The following is an 18,492-nucleotide window of genomic DNA, read 5'->3' on the forward strand; positions in this document are numbered from 1 at the left end:
GTAGTTTCATAAGTTATTTCAAATAAGTTATTCAACTAATGATCTACCCAAATAAAAATTATAATAATCAGCAATTCTGGATGCAAACATTTGAAAATAACATGAGGGTTAATTTCTTCATAAAATGTACAAAGTTTTTCAAATATGAATATTATATAAAATATTTTATTTTAGTAAAAATCCTCAAAGAAATATTATTTGATTATTGCCAAAATTATCTCTATAAATGAACTACATTGAGGATAGAATATTGTTTATGTGAAAAATATCAATAATTCAAATGAAAACTATAAAAACGATATTTTTCAGAGAAAATGTCTTATCTATTAAACACAGATATTTAGTGAATGTTCAAGGTACCTCTTTAAAAGCCAAGGATACAACTATAAATAAGGGACAAAGGGATTATAATATAAAACAAATTTTACAGGAGGAAACATACAATGAAGATAAAAATCCAAGAAGAATAAGAAGTATTAAAAAAATTTTTTTTAAGAAAGGAGATAAGAATAACCAGGATAATGGGTTGCAGGGAGGACTTCTCTGGGGTAGTATGTGCACTGGGACTTAAATGAGAAGGAACCAGACACGTAAAGATCTAGGTACAGATTTCCCAGCCATGAAGGAGTAAAGAATTAAACAAGTTCTCTCTTCCTACCAACACCCCCACACTTCCCCAAAATAAGCAGTGAACTGGACTGTACAGTAATAATTATTTCAGGATTCTGAAAATTAACCAACGACAAACAATAAAACTGATAAGAATTTTACCCACAAAAATCTCATGAACCTTGAATAGACAGATGAAGTATGAGAATAACCCCTGCCCCCAGCTGCTTATGAGAACCAACACCTCCACTGCTTGAGATGAATGATTTGATTTGGAAGAAGAGGTAAAAATAATGTATACTAAGTGATGTTAGGAAAAGCTTCTACAGTTTAGAGCAGAGTTGTAGTTACCAAAAAGCAAACCAGAAACTGAAAAGGGAAATCCTGAAAATGAGATAGCCATTGAGAAGCTTAATAAAAATTCCACACATCGGGCGGCGCCTGTGGCTCAGTGGGTAGGGCGCCGGCCCCATACACTGAGGGTGGTGGGTTCAAGACCAGCCTCCGGCAAACTGCAACAAAAAAATAGCTGGGCGTTGTGGCGGGCGCCTGTAGTCCCTGCTGCTTGGGAGGCTGAGGCAAGAGACTCGCCTAAGCCCAGGAGTTGGAGGTTGCTGTGAGCTGTGTGATGCCACAGCACTCTACCGAGGGTGATAAAGTGAGACTCTGCCTCTACAAAAAAAAAAAAAAAAATTCCACACATCTGTGGCTATCCAGGCACATGAGCACATATACAGTCCAGATTTTGAGAAAGTGCAAAGGGATGTAAAAGCCAGGACAGTTAAAAATTTCAATCTTAATAACTGACAAATACTAGAAAATTTACCCGAAAGAATTTTTTGAAGAACTGAAGACATGAATGACACCATCAACCAACTTGACCTAAGTAATATTTACAAAACAGTCTACATGACCGAAGTAGTATACATATTCATATAGCTATAAACATCTGTATTAGAAAAGAAGAAAGTTTAAATTAATTATCTAAGCCTCTACCTTGAGAAGCCAGAATAAGAGCAAACTAAATCCAAAGCAGCAGGATAGAAATAATAAAAACTGAAGCAGAAATCAATGAAATAGAAAACACAAGAAAAGGAAAAAAAAAACAATTAAAAATGATCAGTTATTTGAAAAAAACAACAAAATTAATATAGCCAGACTTACTAAGAAACACATCAAGTCACCAGAATCAGGAATGAAAGAGGGACCATTACTAACAACCCTCCAAAAAAAAAAGACTATAGTAAAATGTAGAATGTAAATGTTTTTGCACAGTAACTGAGATAACGCCGGAAAGGCTATGTTAACCATTGTGATAAAAATGTGTCAAATGGTCTATGAAGCGAGTGTATGATGCCCCATGATCATATCAATGTATACAGTTATGATTTAATAATAAAAAAAAGACTATAGGAAATTATTATAAACAACTCTGTCACACAACAAACAACTTAGATTAAATTCCTGAACAGATATAGATTTCCACATCTGACTCAAAAAGTAATAAAAAAAATGTGAGTAGACCTATTACAAGTAAAGTAACTAAATTAGCAATTTAAAATTCTGCCATAAGGAAAAACCCTGGCTCTGTCAGCTTCCCTGGTAAATTCTATAAAATATTTACAAGAAATTAACAAAAATCATTCACAAAATCTTTCATAGAAGAGAGAAAGAACCACTTTCCAACTTACTCTAGGAGGTCCACATTACCATGACTATATAGCCAGACAAACAAATCACAAGAACAGTACAGGCCTATATATTCATAAAAATAGATGCAAAAATCCTCAGCCAAATCTTAGTAAAATGACTCCAACAATATAGTAAAAGGATTATATACTATAAGCAAGTGGAATTCATGTCAGGAATATAAAGTTAATATTGAAATATCAATTAATATAAATAAGTTTATTGATATAGAACAAAAACCAAAGGATCAACTTAACAAAGAAAGAGATGGGCAGGCACATTGGCTCACACCTATAATCCTAGCACTCTGAGAGGCCAAGATGGGTAGATTGCCTGAGCTCAAGAGTTAAAGATCAGCCTGGGCTAGAGTGAGACCTCATCTCTAAAAATAGCCAGGCATTGTGGTGGGTGCCTATAGTCTCAGCTACATAGGAAGCTTAAGCAAGAGAATCACTTGAGCCCAAGAGTTTGAGGTTGCTGTGAAGTAGGATGCCACAGCACTCTACCAAGGGTGACAAAGTAAGACTCCATCTCCCCCACCGCCCCCAAAAACAAAGAGATAGCTGTCAAAATCCAATGCTCATTTAAGGATAAAAACTCTCAATAAACTAGAAATATAAGGGAACTTCTTCGACATAGTAAGAGGCATCTATAAAGAACCTTCACCTAACATAATACTTAATAGTGAAAGATTGAATGCTTTCACTCTAAAATCAGGAACTAGGCGAATATGTCCACTTTTAATACTACTGTTTAATTCATATTAGAGATCCTAACTTGTGCAACAGGGTAATAAAAAGCAGTAAAAAGCATACAAATTTGAAAGGAAAAAGTAAAACTGTCAATTTTTTCACTGTCAACATAATTCTGTATGTAGAAAATGCTAAGGTCTCTAAAAAACAAACCAAAAAAAAAAAAAACCCTAGAAGTAATGAATAAGTTTAGCAAGGTTACAGAATATAGGATCAACATACAAATTATTTGTTTGTTTGCTTGTGACAAGGTATTTCTGTCACCCAGGCTGAGTACAATTCCTGAGTTCAAGTGATCTTCCTGCCTTAGTCTCCAGAGTAGACAGAAGTACGGAACACATCATTATGCCTGGTTAATTTTTAAACTCCTTTTACAGCCGGAATTTCATCATGTTACCCAAGCTGGTCTCAAACTTCTGGGCACATCAATCCTCCCAAGTTAGTCTCCCAAAATGCTGGGATTACAGGTATGAGTCACGGTGTCCAGTCCAATTGTACTTTTATGTACTAATAATTTTAAAATGAAATTAAGAAAGTAATTCCATTTGCAATAGCTTCAAAAAGTATAATATACTTCCATTCTTGGGATACTATGAAACTAATTTATGGCTTTCACATGAAAGCTATAACCCAGTTACAACCTAATAGGGGGAAGGGGGAAAGGGAGGGGAGGGAGGGGAGAGGTGGGTAGAGGGCGGGGGATTGGTGGGATTACACCTGCGGTGCACCTTACAAGGGTATATGTGAAACTTAGTAAATGTGGAATGTAAATGTCTTAGCACAGTAACTAAGAAAATGCCAGGAAGGCTATGTTAACCAGTGTGATGAAAATGTGTCAAACGGTCTATGAAACTAGTGTATGGTTCCCCATGATCACATTAATGTACACAGCTATGACTTAATAAAATAAAAAAAAGTTAAAAAAAAGTATAATATACATAGGAATACTTTTTTAAAGAAGTATAATAGTTATACACTAAAAACTTTGCTGATAAAGATTTAAATAAATGCAGCAATATTCCCTGTTCATGGATTAGAAGCTTCACAATTCTTAAAATATCAACTCTACCTAATTAATGTAGTCAATACAATCAATCCTTAATCAGCAGCCTTTTTGCAAAAATTAACAAAATGATCCAAAATTTATATGAGACATAAGAGATCTAAAAGAATTTTTAAAAATTGTTTTAAAGGAACAAACTACTCAATTTCAAAATGTACTACAATGTTATAGTAACAAAGACAATGTGATATTGTCACAGAGATGGAGAAATTAACTGAACACAACTGAGAGTCCAGAAATAAATCCCATGTTATTTGGGGATTATATGTCCAAGTAATTTTCAGTGAAGTTGATGAGACAATTCAGGGGCAAAGGGTGAAGCTTTCAGCAAATAGTGCCAAGACAATCCACAAGCAAAAATTAAATTAAGATCCTTACCTCATAAAATATAAAAAAAATTACTCAGAATGAATCATTAATTCTACCTAAATATAAGAGCTAACACTGTAAAATTACCAGAAAAAATACAGGCAAAATAACTAGGATCTTGTATTAGAATTGGATTTCTTAGATTTTTTCAACAAAGCACAAATTGTTAAAGAAAAAAAATAGGTAAACCGAACTTTATCAAAATTAAAAACCTTTGCTTTTGTTTTCTTTTGAGACAGCATTTCATGGCCCGGGGTAGAGTGCCATGGCATTATGGCTCATAGCAACCTCAAATTCCTGTGTTCAAGCAATCCTCTTGCCTCAGCCTCCTGAGTAGCTGTGACTACAGGCACCTGCCACAATGGGGTCTCGCTCTTCTCAGGCTGGTCTCAAAATCCTGAGCTCAGGAGATCCAGGGTACTAGGATTACAGGCATGAGCCACCGTGCCCAGCCAAAACTTTCGCTCCTCAATGAAAGTGAAAGGACAAGTCTTGGATCAGGAGAAACTATTCGTAAATCATATATCTGATAAAGGACTTGAATCCAGAAATACATAAAGTACTTTTACAACTCAAATATCATACATTGAAATTTAAAAATGAGCAAAAGATGTGAATAGACATTTTCCAAGGAAGATATATAAGATAAAGCTAATTAGCATATGAAAAATACCCATAAACCAGTCTCAATACAACAGAATGCTATTTGCCAATAAAAAGGAAATGCTGATTGATACATGCTATCTTCAAATTATATTCATAATCCTACTATTTCTTACCTCCTCTGCTGCTACTAGCCTAGTCTAAGTCACCGTAATCTTAATTGGAATTATACAACAGCCTCCTAATTGATGTCTTCCATCCTTAAATTCCTGCATGCGTCAGCTAAAGGGAGGTTTTAACACATAGACAAATTGTTTTCCTTCTCTACTCCAAATCCTGCAATGACCACCGTTTCCCACAAAATAAACTTCAAAAGCTGTACACAAAATCTTAACTTTTGGTTATCTCTCTGACCTAACATCCCACTTCACTCCACATTAATTACTCTGTTAGTGCTATATTGGCCTCATTTTTCAAATATACCAGAAAAGCTCTCAACTGTACACTTGCTGTTTCCTAGGCCTAGAATGTTTTTCCTTACAAAGTCCCTATTGCTACCACCTTTACCTATTCAAGTTTGACTCAAAGGTCACTTTCTCAATGAGCCCTACTCTGACAACTCTTCAAACTGCAAACCATGCCAACCAACTCTTTACACTTCCTTCAAAAATCTCCATTCCCCTCACCCTGGTTTCACAATTTTTTTCCATAGTACTTGCCACCATTCACATATAACCTACTTGTATATCTTATCATTCATAATTGTTCAATGACTGTTCAAATATAAGATATGCACACAGACCAAAAAAAAAAAAAATAGGATATTTGTCCATTTTGTTCACTTGTATTTCCTTAACATTAAGAACAATTCCTGGTACATCATCAGTGTGTAATAAATATTAACTGAATCAACAGATGAGAAAACTGAAGGTTGAGGAAATAAAAGTACTTATCAAATATCAAAGCTAAAACGTGAACACAGAGCTGTCTTCAAAGTCAATGCTTTTTTGTTTAGTTGGTTTTATTTTCTGAGACAGGATTGAGCCTGTCAGCCAGGGTAGAATATTAGTGCAATGGTGACATCATAGCTCACTGCAACCTCAAACTCTGGGCTCATATGATATTTTTGCCTCAACTTCCCAAGTAGCTGGGACTGTAAGGCATGTGCCACCATACCTAGCTAATTTCTTTTTTTTTTTAAGAGTGTTGCTCAAGCTAGTCTCAAACTCCTGGCCTCAAGCAATCTTTCCACCAAAGCTTTCAGAAGTGCTAGAATTGTTAAGTGTGAACAACCTCACCCAGCTCAATGGTCTAAAGCTCTATGTTGCCTTACCTATTAAAAGTAACCATAGATAAGATAAGTAGGGGTATTTACACTTGGTAGAGCCTATAACAGTAAAATTGCCTAATGAAAATTTTTCTTAAGAAATGAACTAAGAATTTTACTTAAATAAGCACTAGGAAGTCTAAAAAATATCTTATTAGTGTTTTGCATTAAGTAGAACAAGTAGTCAATCAATAGCTCTTCACACTTCTTTTACTATATATAAATTTCAATAATAGCAACCAATACCTCCGTGTTGAAACCAAAGAGCTATTTACTTACTAGGCACTTTGAAATTTTTGCTAAGACTAAATTCTTTAAGGAAAATTTAATGATCACCTATTATAATACTGGCCAGATTCTAGACTACAATTTAGCACTATTTCCAATATGGATCATTATAGTAGTCTTGCTGCTGCTTGATTTCAATCAATTCCCCTCTCCTTCAACCAACCCTAAACATTTCTGCCAATTATCCTTCCAAAAACGTAAGTATCATATGACTTTTTGCTTAAAATCCTCTAAGGTTTCCCATTGCTAAATATGCTGCAGTAGGACTTTTGGGATCCAGACACTCAATTTTATTACAATCACACCCCCCGCCCTCCATCAACACACACACACACCCCATTTGAATATACTAGACACATTCCTGTATTATAATGTCTTCAGATATCTTCATCTGAATAATTTTCACACAAGCATCCCTCAATTTATCCCTAACTGCCATTTTTGTAATGTCTATGTATAACTAACCCCACTCATCCTTGAAAACGTGTCTCAAGAATATTTACCTGATTATTTTACACTAAGTTTAGGACTCTTTCTCTTTTTCTTAGTACTCTCTAGTAGTATAGTATCATTAGTATCCTTAAATACTTCTATACAACTGTAGGTTTATTTGTCTGCAATACTTGTCTGTGAGCACTTGTAACTACTTCTGAGGGAAAGAATTTTAGTAATATTTAAAATAAAATAAAGTTATCAATACTCTTTTCTCCCGCTTCTATAACATTAATAAGAGAAAAGGCCTAAATTCCTAGTTCTAGTTCAAGCAGTTACCAGATAGTATCAGTCCTCCAACAACACCAGCCAAAACACCACAAACAAGTATCACTATAAGAATAACTCCTTAGAAGAAAAGAGAAAAAAAAAAAGAAGAAGAAGAGGAACTCCTCAGAATACTATTTCCAAGGGCTGCCAGTCACATCTTTTAACCTATACATAGGGTCTTCACTTCCATTAATGCAAAACCAACTATCACAAAATAGAAAAACATAATTTGCTCATCATTTTTTCACTTTACTTTCACCTTTCAATTCTTCCATTCTCTTAAATTTGTTTTCTCCCTTTTATCATTCTTTTCATTCTTGTACTTTCTTTCCTTCTCTTTTCTACCAATGAATGTTCTTTTTCTGAATTTTTTTGTTGCTGCTCTGTAAGTGGAAAATAGACCTACTCATACCCTTGATCTCCTTTTTCATCACAACACAACATGAAACAAAACCTGTCCCCCAACCTCCTTTATAGCAAGCCCGAGCTATAAGATAATATAGATATATATAAACTAATTTTGTGCTATAAACATAAAAGAACTTTATAGAAAGTCTGAATAGTATGGTTTTTCCTTATAGCCATAAATAGAATTATCTATTTACTTTTGCCAAACTCAACTATACTTATTGAAAAATAAAAAAACACAATCTCATGCAATCACAAAGAAAATTATAAAATGGTTCAATATTTACCTATGTGTAATAGTTAATATATGAAAGCATTCCTGAGTTCTGACTTCACAAACAATAAATACATGGTGGTGGATACACTAAAAGTCCTGACTTCAGCATTACACAATTCATCCATGTAACAAAAAAACACTAGTACCCCCTAAATCTATTCAAATTTTTTTAAATACACATATATCAGTTGCCATGGGAAAAATACAAAATTTTAAATTAAAATAAAAATGGATATAAAATAGATTACCTTCCTTCGTTGACAAGTTCAATAAAAGCAAGGCCAGCATTCTTCTGAATAGAATTCTGCCACTCCTAAAAAATAGCAAAAGAAGGCTGAAGAAATTTCACTTAGGTTATTTCTTTTAAAACATCAATAATGAAAAATATACCATATTTTTCCATGTATAATGCACACATTTTTGGTCTAATTTTTGAGGGAAAATATGGATGTACATTATTAAATGGGTACTACTAATTCTATAACTATCTAAATTATTTTATTCATGCTTATACATTAAACTGTAACTCAAAAAAACAATAACGATATCTATATGCAAAATAATACCCAATTCAGTAATTGGTTTTGTTAAACTTATGATAAACTTGCAATGAAAGCATTTTCAGCCTAAAAAAAAAATGACATATTTCTCTTCGTACACTTTAGGCAGGAGCTGGCAATTTAGCTGTAGGGCAGCAAGTTGGCCAGGAAAGTTAAAGCCCAGCCAGAGCCAGCAAGGGCAGGGATGTGGCAGAGAAATGGGGAACAACATGAGTGAGCAACTTCAGCAAGTCATTGTTGAAAGAAAGCTGGAAAGAGCTCCACAGCCAAGTTAGCAGGGCAATCTAACAAGGGCCTGCAATGTCCACGTGGCCAGTGATAGCCATGACAAACCTTGATCCCCAAGGAGCACAGCCCAGCCCAGGCAGGATGGACAGCAGCAGCTAGGTGGGTGACCCAGGCAAGCCTGGCAGGGCACAGACAGCCCTCACTTTAGAGTTTGCTTTTCACGCCCAAGGATGAATCTTGGCCCTCAAAGTGCCAAATCCACAGGTTTTCAAATTGAATTTCAATAGGAAAACCTTCAGATAACTTGTTGGTTTAATAAAAAAGAACAGAAAAAAGAAAGAAAAGAAAAGATAGGAGGTAAGATTCACAATCCCTGGTGTCACTCAAGTTCACCTCTCCTTTCTGAGGACGATAAGAACATTGACTTGTGTCAAAGCCTCTACCACTTTGGCCTGTACCTGCCAGTGCAGTACCAGGCATGGGACACTGAGCAGCCCTGCTATCACCAAGAGAATATATTCTAATTCTCAGTTATATTTAAATCAACAAAGCACTCTTGGCCCTCTATACTAAGTAAATATTGTAAAACTTGTTACCAGCACACAAAATTTCTTATACCTTGTATCTTGTACATTTTGTAACTATTTGTTACATAAAATTTCTTGTACCATACTATGTTTAAAAAGCAAATACTAAAAAAAAAAAAAAAAAGCAAATACTAAAAATTCTTTTATAATACAAAACCAACTACCTAAATATAAAAGTACCTAAAAAATTTTTTTTGAACTAAAATATTAAAAGACTTATCCTGAAAGTTTGGGCAACGTGTGTAACTTGGGTAGTTACACAAGTACATTATACACACCAAAATATGATAACTGATATAAATTTTATACATTAGCTCCTAAAGGGAAAGTTCTGTTAAACTATATGAGTAGTTGAAATTGAAAAGTCCACTAAACAAAGGAGCAACAAGTAGATTCGGTATAAACTAAATGAGTCTATCCATTTATTCATTTATATGCCCTTTTTGTTGTATACATTATATATATACTAATTTAACTGAAATAGCTGGGAGTGCGGAAAGAAGGCAGCAAAGAAAACCAAGGACAAATACAGATTTTATATTTGTATTCCTTAAGATTTTGTTTTGTTTTTAATGTATTACCTAAAATGAAGAGAAAAGAGAATTAAGTAGTTCAATAACACTGATAAAAAGAACAGTTGTTACCAAAGAAACTGATGAATAATTGAGAAGGAGACAAGAAAGATCAGTGAAGTGGGCCATATCAGTTTTTTTTTTTTGGCTTTTGGCCGGGGCTGGGTTTGAACCCGCCACCTCCGGCATATGGGACCGGCGCCCTACCCCTTGAGCCACAGGCGCCACCCTGGGCCATATCAGTTTTGACCTAGAAACCTGAAATCCGTTGCCCTTTGAATTAGCAATAACTAGTATAAATTTACTAACTATATTCATTATTCATTAAAAATTTCTCCATTAAACACAAAGAAGATATCCATTAAGAAGTTGAGGGAGGAAATCTAATTCAAAGACCATGTACAAATGAATTTTTTAATGCTTATCTCAAAACATAAAATAAGAATTAATGCAATAAGGAAAGGCCTATATAAATTGAAATATACCTAGATTTGAGAATTGCCATTGAAAGCACTCATGTGTGCATTTGTAAGAACTGAAAATATATACATAATCTTTATGTTCCTTAACATTTAAGGAGTCTTTGTATTCTCACAACATAATATCCTTCAACTGATCTATTTTTGTTCTTCTATAAGACCCTGGTAAGCTACTTAACACTGCTCACCATAAACGTTATTTGTATTTTCTAAATGTAACAACTTTAAGAGTTTTAAATTCCATGCAATTTCACCCTAATGACTATTATGTTCCACTTCCTATTTCTTCCAGTCTTATCCTTTCCCTTCTACTTTCTCCTTTTTAACTCTACCTTTGTACACCTTCTTTTGTGTTTTCAAAATCCCAAGGTGGCTCTCAGGAATAAAATGACCACATGCCATGAATTTGTTGAAGAGTTCTATTTTATGAATAGTGTTTGTATGATCATGCTAACAGAACATACACAGAAGAATGGAAAGTTAAACAGTCAGATATTAGTGGGTAATCACTGGCTGGATCTAATAGAGAAGAAAAAGTAATATATTTTTGTAAAAAGAACAAGAAGAAAGAAGTCATAAAATCAATGTACTCATAATTCTGACACAGGATAACAGAATATATTCTTGGACTAATAACAGGATATATTCTCAGACTAATAACAGGATATATTATTGATAAAATCAGGTTATATATCCTGGTCTCAGATATTTCCTTTAAAATGTTTCTTTCAGGTATAATATTTACAGTTCTATAATTTACTAATATTTAAAAGTTAGTGACACATAATCGATAATACAATCTCTTTCAAAATTCATACTGTATTTATATTTTACTGAAGCTATACAATAAAGATATTAAATTTATTTCAGTGGGGCAAACAAAATCAGATATAAAATAGAAATAATGATCTAACTGAAAACTCATTTCTTCCTATCCAAATGAACAGGTATTCCTAAGGGAAGCAACAATCTCCATGAAGGCGCACACTCCTGAGAGAAGAGCACACGTCACACTTTCCTCTCTTCTCAAAAGGCAGGAAGGGAGATGAAAAGAGTAGAACCCTCAGATAAATGTTTTGATACTGATACAGTGGGTCTCACCTCACTTCCCAAGCACATTACAGATGGCAAGATTCTATTTAGATTGAGTTGCCCTAAATCTAAAAATGCACAAGAACAGAAAAATAGAGACAAAATTAATGGAAGATGGACCTGAACATTTTCAAACTGTCTCATGTCCTAGCAAAGACTCATAGAATTATCCTAGAAGGATGTCAAGTACCTTCGGATTTAACAGGATGAAGAGAATACACCACTGTTACCTTTCTGGGTAGACAGCAAGTGACAAGAAAGCAGTGTGATAACTCAAAAGATGCCACAGCCCAAAAACAGGAACATATCTCTCTTCAACTCTTACAACTAACAGAATACTTGCAGAAAGCCAACTAGAAATTTAATGTAGGCTCAAAGAATAGTAAGATTGGACCACAAATTGAGTGAGTTTTCCTTTGTATCATGTAACCGAAGGAAAATCTCAAAGTAGAAATTAATATATTAAAAGAAAAAAAAATGAAAAAGTCACTTTTCTTGCTAGAAAAAAAGAAATCAGTAAAAAAGAAAAGGGATTAGTAATTTTGCTTTTGAAAATATCTACTGTAAAGAACAAGGCAAAGATGTCCCCTCTCACCACTGCTTTTCAGTATCATTCTGTTAGTCCTGCTAATGGAATAAAATAAGAAAAGTAAATGAAAGATAAATAGATTGGGCCTAGTACCCACAGCTCATTCCTGTAATCTGAGAACTTTAGGAGGTCAAGCAAGGAAAGAGAATCAGTTGAGCCTAGGAGTTTGAGATCAGCCACAAACACAGTGAGACCTTATCTATACAAATAATAATAATAACAATAATGATAATGAAAATAGCAGCAAGTTTGGTGGCATGTGCCTGTAATCCTAGCTATTTGGGAGGCTGAGGTGGAAAAATCCCTTGAGTTTAGGAGTTTGAAGTTGCAGTGACCTATAACAACACTCTCTCAGAAAAAAGGTAATATAAATTGAAAAAGAAGAAATAAAATTGTCTTTGTTTGCAAATGACATGATCATCTGTGTAGAAAACCTGAAAGAACTAACAAAAAAACTCCTGTAATTAATAAAGCGATAATAGCAAGGTCACAGGATACAAGGTTAATATACAAAAACCAACCATTTCCCTATATACCAACAATGAACAAGTGCAATCTGAAGTAAAAACACAATAGCAATTATGTTAACATCAGAAAATACTTAGGTATTAATCTAACAAAATATGTACAAGATATATATAATAAAATTTAAAAATTCTAATGAAAAACGCAAAGAATAACTAAATGAACAGAGAATATTTCAAGTTTATGGTTAGGAAGACTCAAAAGTCATCAAGATGTTTGTTCTTCCAAAACTGATTGACAAAGTCAATGCAATCCCAATATAAATTCCAGCAATTTGACCAGGCACAGTGGCTCACACCAGTAATCCCTCCTCCCTAGGTGAGAGGACTGCTTGAGCTCAAGAGTTTGAGACAAACTTGAGCAAAGCAAGACCTCATCTGAACTCAAAATAGAAAAATTATCCAGGCCTGGTGGTGCATGCCTGTAGTCCCAGAGAGTTGGGAGTCTGAAGCAGGAGAATCATTAGAGCCCAGAAGTTGAGTTGCTGTGAGTTAGGCTGAGGTCACAGCATTGTAGCCCCAATGACAGAGCAAGACACTGTCTCAAGAAATAAATAAATAAAAATTAAATTAAATTAAATAATAAAATAAACTAAATAGCAGCAAGTTATTTTGTGGATATTGACAGACTGATTTTAGAGTTTATATAGAGAAGGATAAGACCCAGAATAGCCTATAAAATAGAGAAGGAGAAGAATGAAGTGGGAAAACTGCCACTACCTGGCTTTAACACTTATTAGAAAACTAAAGTAATCATGACAGGGTGGTACTGGCAAAAATTGGACACATCTATCAATAGGACAGAATAAAGAGCCTAGCAACAGACACAGTCAACTGATTTTTTACAAAGAGCAAAGACAATACAATGGAAAAAATATAGTCTTTTCAAGAAATGGTACTAAAACAAATGCAAGAAAAATAAATCTAGACACAGACTTTACAATTTTCACAAAAATTATTTCAAAAAACAGACTTAAATGTAAAAACATAAAACTATCAAATTTCTAGTTGATAAACACAGGGGAAAATCTAGATGACCTTGGGTTTGGTGCTGACTTTTTAGATACAACACCAAAAGCATAGTCCATGAAAAAAAAGAACTAATTATGAATGAATGTTAAGAATTTGACTTTATTAAAATTACAATTTTCTGCTTTGTAAAAGATACTATAGCGAAAATTAAAAGACAAGCCGTAGACAGTTAAAATACTTGCAAAAGGCATATCCAATAAAGAACTATCATGCAAAATATACAAGGAACTCTTAATACTCAAAAATGAGAAAACAACTGGGCCCATAAATAATGCGCCGAAGACCTTCACAGATACTTCAACAAAGAAGATATACAAATGGTAAATAAGCATATGAAAATTCTCCACATTAAGTCATTCTGGAAAGGCAAATTATAACTATGAGATACCCGCCCAATATAGTGTCATGTCTATAATCCTAGCACTTTGGGAGCCTAAAGCAAAAGGACTGGATTGTTTGAGCACAAGAGTTCATGACTAGCCTGAGCAAGAGCAAGAACCCATCTCTACAAAAAAAATACAAAAATAAGGTGGGGGTGGAGGAAAGCACCTGTAGTCCCACCTCCTGGGAAGCTGAGTAAGGAGAATCATCTGAGACCAGAATTTAGAAGTTGCAGTGAACTATGATCATACCACTGCATTCCAGCCTGGACTACAGAGCAAGGCCCTGTCAATAAATAAATAAACAAACAAACAAAAACAAAACAAAAAAAGGTATGAGATACTACTATACACCTATCAAAATGCTCAAAATCCAGAATACTGACATCATCAAATGATAGAATTTGGTACAGCAGAAAACCTCATCCATTGCTAGTGGTGATACAAAATGATACACCCACTTTGGAAGACAGTTTGGTGGCTCCAACAAAACTCAACATGTGCTTACCATATGATGCGTCGATTATGGTCTTCAGTACTTACACAAAGGAGTTGAACTGATGACCACTTAGAAACTTGCACATGAGGATTTATAACAACTTTATTCATAACTATCAAAACTTGAAAACAAACAAAATGTCCCTCAGAAGATGAATGTATAAATAAACCTGTACGACCAGCAGGGGTCCTCAAACTACGGCCCGCGGGCCACATGCAGTGATGTGATTGTATTTGTTCCTGTTTTCTTTTTTTACTTCAAAATAAGATATGTACAGTGTACACAGAAATTTGTTCAGTTTTTTGTTTTTTTAAACTATAGTCCGGCCCTGCAATGGTCTGAGGGATAGTGAACTGGCCCCCTGTTTAAAAAGTTTGAGGACCCCTGCATAGAGTATTATTCACCACTATAAGGAATGAGCTAGCAAGCCATGAAATGACATAGAGAAAACTTAAAAGCACATTCCTAAGTGAAAAAAATCTGAAAAAGTTATACACTATATTATTCCAACTATAGTGGAATCTCTGTAGTTGACCACCTCAAGTTGACCTAATTTTCATAGACCAGACACTACTAAATGGACATATCAGTACAGTAGGTCTAGATCCCTATGTTGAGCACGTCCACACATTAACCAGTCTTACAGTCCCTCAAGTGGTCAACTTACAGAGGTTCTACTGCATTAAACATTTTGGAAAAGACAAAACTATGGAGAAAGTAAAAATATCACTGTTTGTAGGTGTCAGTGGGGAGAGAAAGATAAATCAGAAGACCACAAAGGATTTTTAGGGCAATGAAGGTACTCTATGATATATAATGACAAATACATGCCATCATGTATATGTCCAAACCCTCAGAATGCACAACACCAAAAATGAAACTTTATGTAAACTATGAATTTGGGGTAATAATGATGTATCACTGTAGGATCATCGATTATTACAAATAGACCACTCTGGTAAAGAGTATTGATAATGGCCAAGTCCACGCATGTGGTGGGCAGGGGGTAAGTGGAAAATCTCTGTAGCTTCTGCTCAAAGTTGCCATGACCCTAAAACTTCTCTACCAAATAAAGTGTATTAAAAAATTAATTTAAAACAAAGTATTTACTAGTACTATTTTTCTCAAACCCATTTTGTCTGATCCAGAACTACTGCAGGAGAGGGTTTTATTGCACATTTCAGACAATTAACTCAAAACTCCACAAGATAACTATTTTAAGTAGACAGGTGAACATCACTTTGATTTTATTTTCATTATGTACAGAAACTTTTACTTACACTGTAAAATCAGAAATTGTGCCATTTAAATTTCACAAAGATTTAAAGTAGCAGTATCAAGGTTAGAATGAAAACTAGATAAAGCTGGTGTAATTGTAAAAACTTAATCACATTAAAATATTTATAACCTAATTTGGTATGTCCCCCAATTTATTTTTTCTTTTAAATTAAAGAAATTAGATATGAAGGCACATATAGAAGTAGAAATGTCCAGTTTTATTTATTTATTTATTTATTTTTTATTGTTGGGGATTCATTGAGGGTACAATAAGCCAGGTTACACTGATTGCAATTGTTAGGTAAAGTCCCTCTTGCAATCATGTCTTGCCCCCATAAAGTGTAACACACACCAAGGCCCCACCCCCCCGTCCCTCTTTCTGCTTCCCCCCCATAACCTTAATTATCATTAATTGTCCTCATATCAAAATTCAGTACATAGGATTCATGTTTCTCCATTCTTGTGATGCTTTACTAAGAATAATGTCTTCCACTTCCATCCAGGTTAATACGAAGGATGTAAAGTCTCCATTTTTTTTAATGGCTGAATAGTATTCCATGGTATACATATACCACAGCTTGTTAATCCATTCCTGGGTTGGTGGGCATTTAGGCTGTTTCCAGAAATGTCCAGTTTTTAATAGAGGCTCAGAAACTCAAATTTATTACTGCTAATCCATTAGACTTTTGGTTTTCTCAAGAATCCCATATTTAACAAATATAAACTTGTATTTGTTAACTTCCAAATATGTTTTGGTTATAAAAATAATTGGATAAGATAAAGAATAAAGTGAAAATACAAATCTTAGGACACTTTTGCTATTGTTACAAAAATACAACATTTCTCACAAATATTGCTGGGTTTTTCATTTCTCTATAATCTAGTCCTAATTATAACAAAATATCAAAACCAGGTTTATAAATGCATACTGATAATAATAATCCAGATAAACAGTCCGAAGCCCATGAGAATAAAAATTTTCAAGTTATTTGATAACTCAGATGTTAGTCAAAGCTAGTAAGTTTTCTCTATAATAAAACATTATCTACAGTAATCTGTAGAAGTTGCCAAAACTGAAAAGACCATTCATTAATCGTACTATCCTAAAGCATTTTCTCCGCTTCAGAAACAATTATCAAGGAAGGCGTTAGTCTAACAATTTCATAAACCACAGCTCGATATAATTTTTAGTGAGTTTTAATAGTTGAAAGAAAAGCTTAATGGTCATCATCTTTCATGATCATTTCAATATTTCATCATAATATTTACAATTATATAGTGATGCAAAATGCACAGTACATTTAAAGGTCTTGGTTATTCTTTTCCCAGTGGTACTGACAAAAAACACATTAAAAGTCTCAAATCCAACCACTAATGCAAGTAAGTAATTTCAAAAACACATTTCAGCACTTTGAAGAGGAAGGGCTGAAAACAACAGTCAATAATCTCATACTTGTTTCTAAGCTGTATTTAATCGATTATCACTTCCTAAAGTCATAACTGTTGACTAGTCAATTTTTACTAAAATATACTCTTAGCTTAGTAGTGCTTTTAAGTCATACAACAACAAAGACATTACATATTAGTGAAATTTACTAAATAAGCTTCCATGAAATTTCAATATGTGGTTTTGGTGGTAAAAGTCTTTTTTGTTAGTTAACAAAAAGAAGAATTAACCATATCAAGTTTATTCTCTTTATTTTGAACAAATATAGAGAAAAAGATAACCAGTTGATGTGCTATATATTCCTTTAAATTACTGAAATAAAATTCTAACTTTCTTAAACATGAACTTGACAGTTTTCTATTACAAAATAGTTTCCTAGTATACATTTTAGTACTTTGAATGTACTCCATAAATTTACCTAAATTTTTTTTTTTTTTGGAGACAGAGTCTTACTTTATTGCCATCTGTAGAGTGCATTGACGTCATAGCTCACAGCAACCTCAACCACTTGGGCTCAAGCAATTCTCTGGCCTAGCCTCCAAAGAATCTGGGACTACAGGCACCCACCACAACATCAGGCTATTTTTATAGAAGGGTTCTCCCTCTTGCTCAGGCTGGTCTCGAACCAGTACCTCGGCCTCCAAGACTGCTAGCATTACAGGCATGAGCCACCACAACCAGCAACTTACGGAAATTTGAAACATAATTCCAAAATATTAATGCTCTGAAGCAGATAAAATCAGGCCACAGATTGACAAGACTGACTTCAACCATCATTTTATTTTGTCAAGTCATCAATACTAACATTAAATGCAGTAGCACTTGATTCTGTCGGCACAGATTATTTCTAAGCTCACTTTTAATATTAAAAAAAAAAGTGTATAGGCTGGGTGCAGTGGCTCATGCCTGTAATCCTAGCACTCTAGAAGGCCGAGGCCGGTAGACTGCTTGAGCTCACGAGTTCAAGACCAGCCTAAGTAAAAGCGAGATCCCGTCTCTACTAAAAGTAGAAAAACTGAGGCAGGAGGATCGTTTGAGCCAAAGAGTTGGAGGTTGTTGTGAGCTATGATGCTATGGC

At 34.2% G+C, this 18,492-nt stretch overlaps 1 protein-coding gene across 3 annotated transcripts in view; it reads right to left on the minus strand.

The window, feature by feature from the left end:
* LRBA (LPS responsive beige-like anchor protein) overlaps nucleotides 1–18,492 on the minus strand; it is a 791,645-nt gene that overhangs the window by 511,447 nt on the left and 261,706 nt on the right. For all 3 annotated transcript variants that reach the window (XM_053582486.1, XM_053582498.1, XM_053582475.1), the window contains exon 35: nucleotides 8,396–8,460. In XM_053582486.1, coding sequence (XP_053438461.1) covers nucleotides 8,396–8,460 — 65 coding nt within the window. The remainder of the gene's footprint in view (nucleotides 1–8,395; nucleotides 8,461–18,492) is intronic.

Source organism: Nycticebus coucang, chromosome 1 (assembly GCF_027406575.1).
Source record: "Nycticebus coucang isolate mNycCou1 chromosome 1, mNycCou1.pri, whole genome shotgun sequence".
Lineage (NCBI taxonomy): Eukaryota > Metazoa > Chordata > Mammalia > Primates > Lorisidae > Nycticebus > Nycticebus coucang.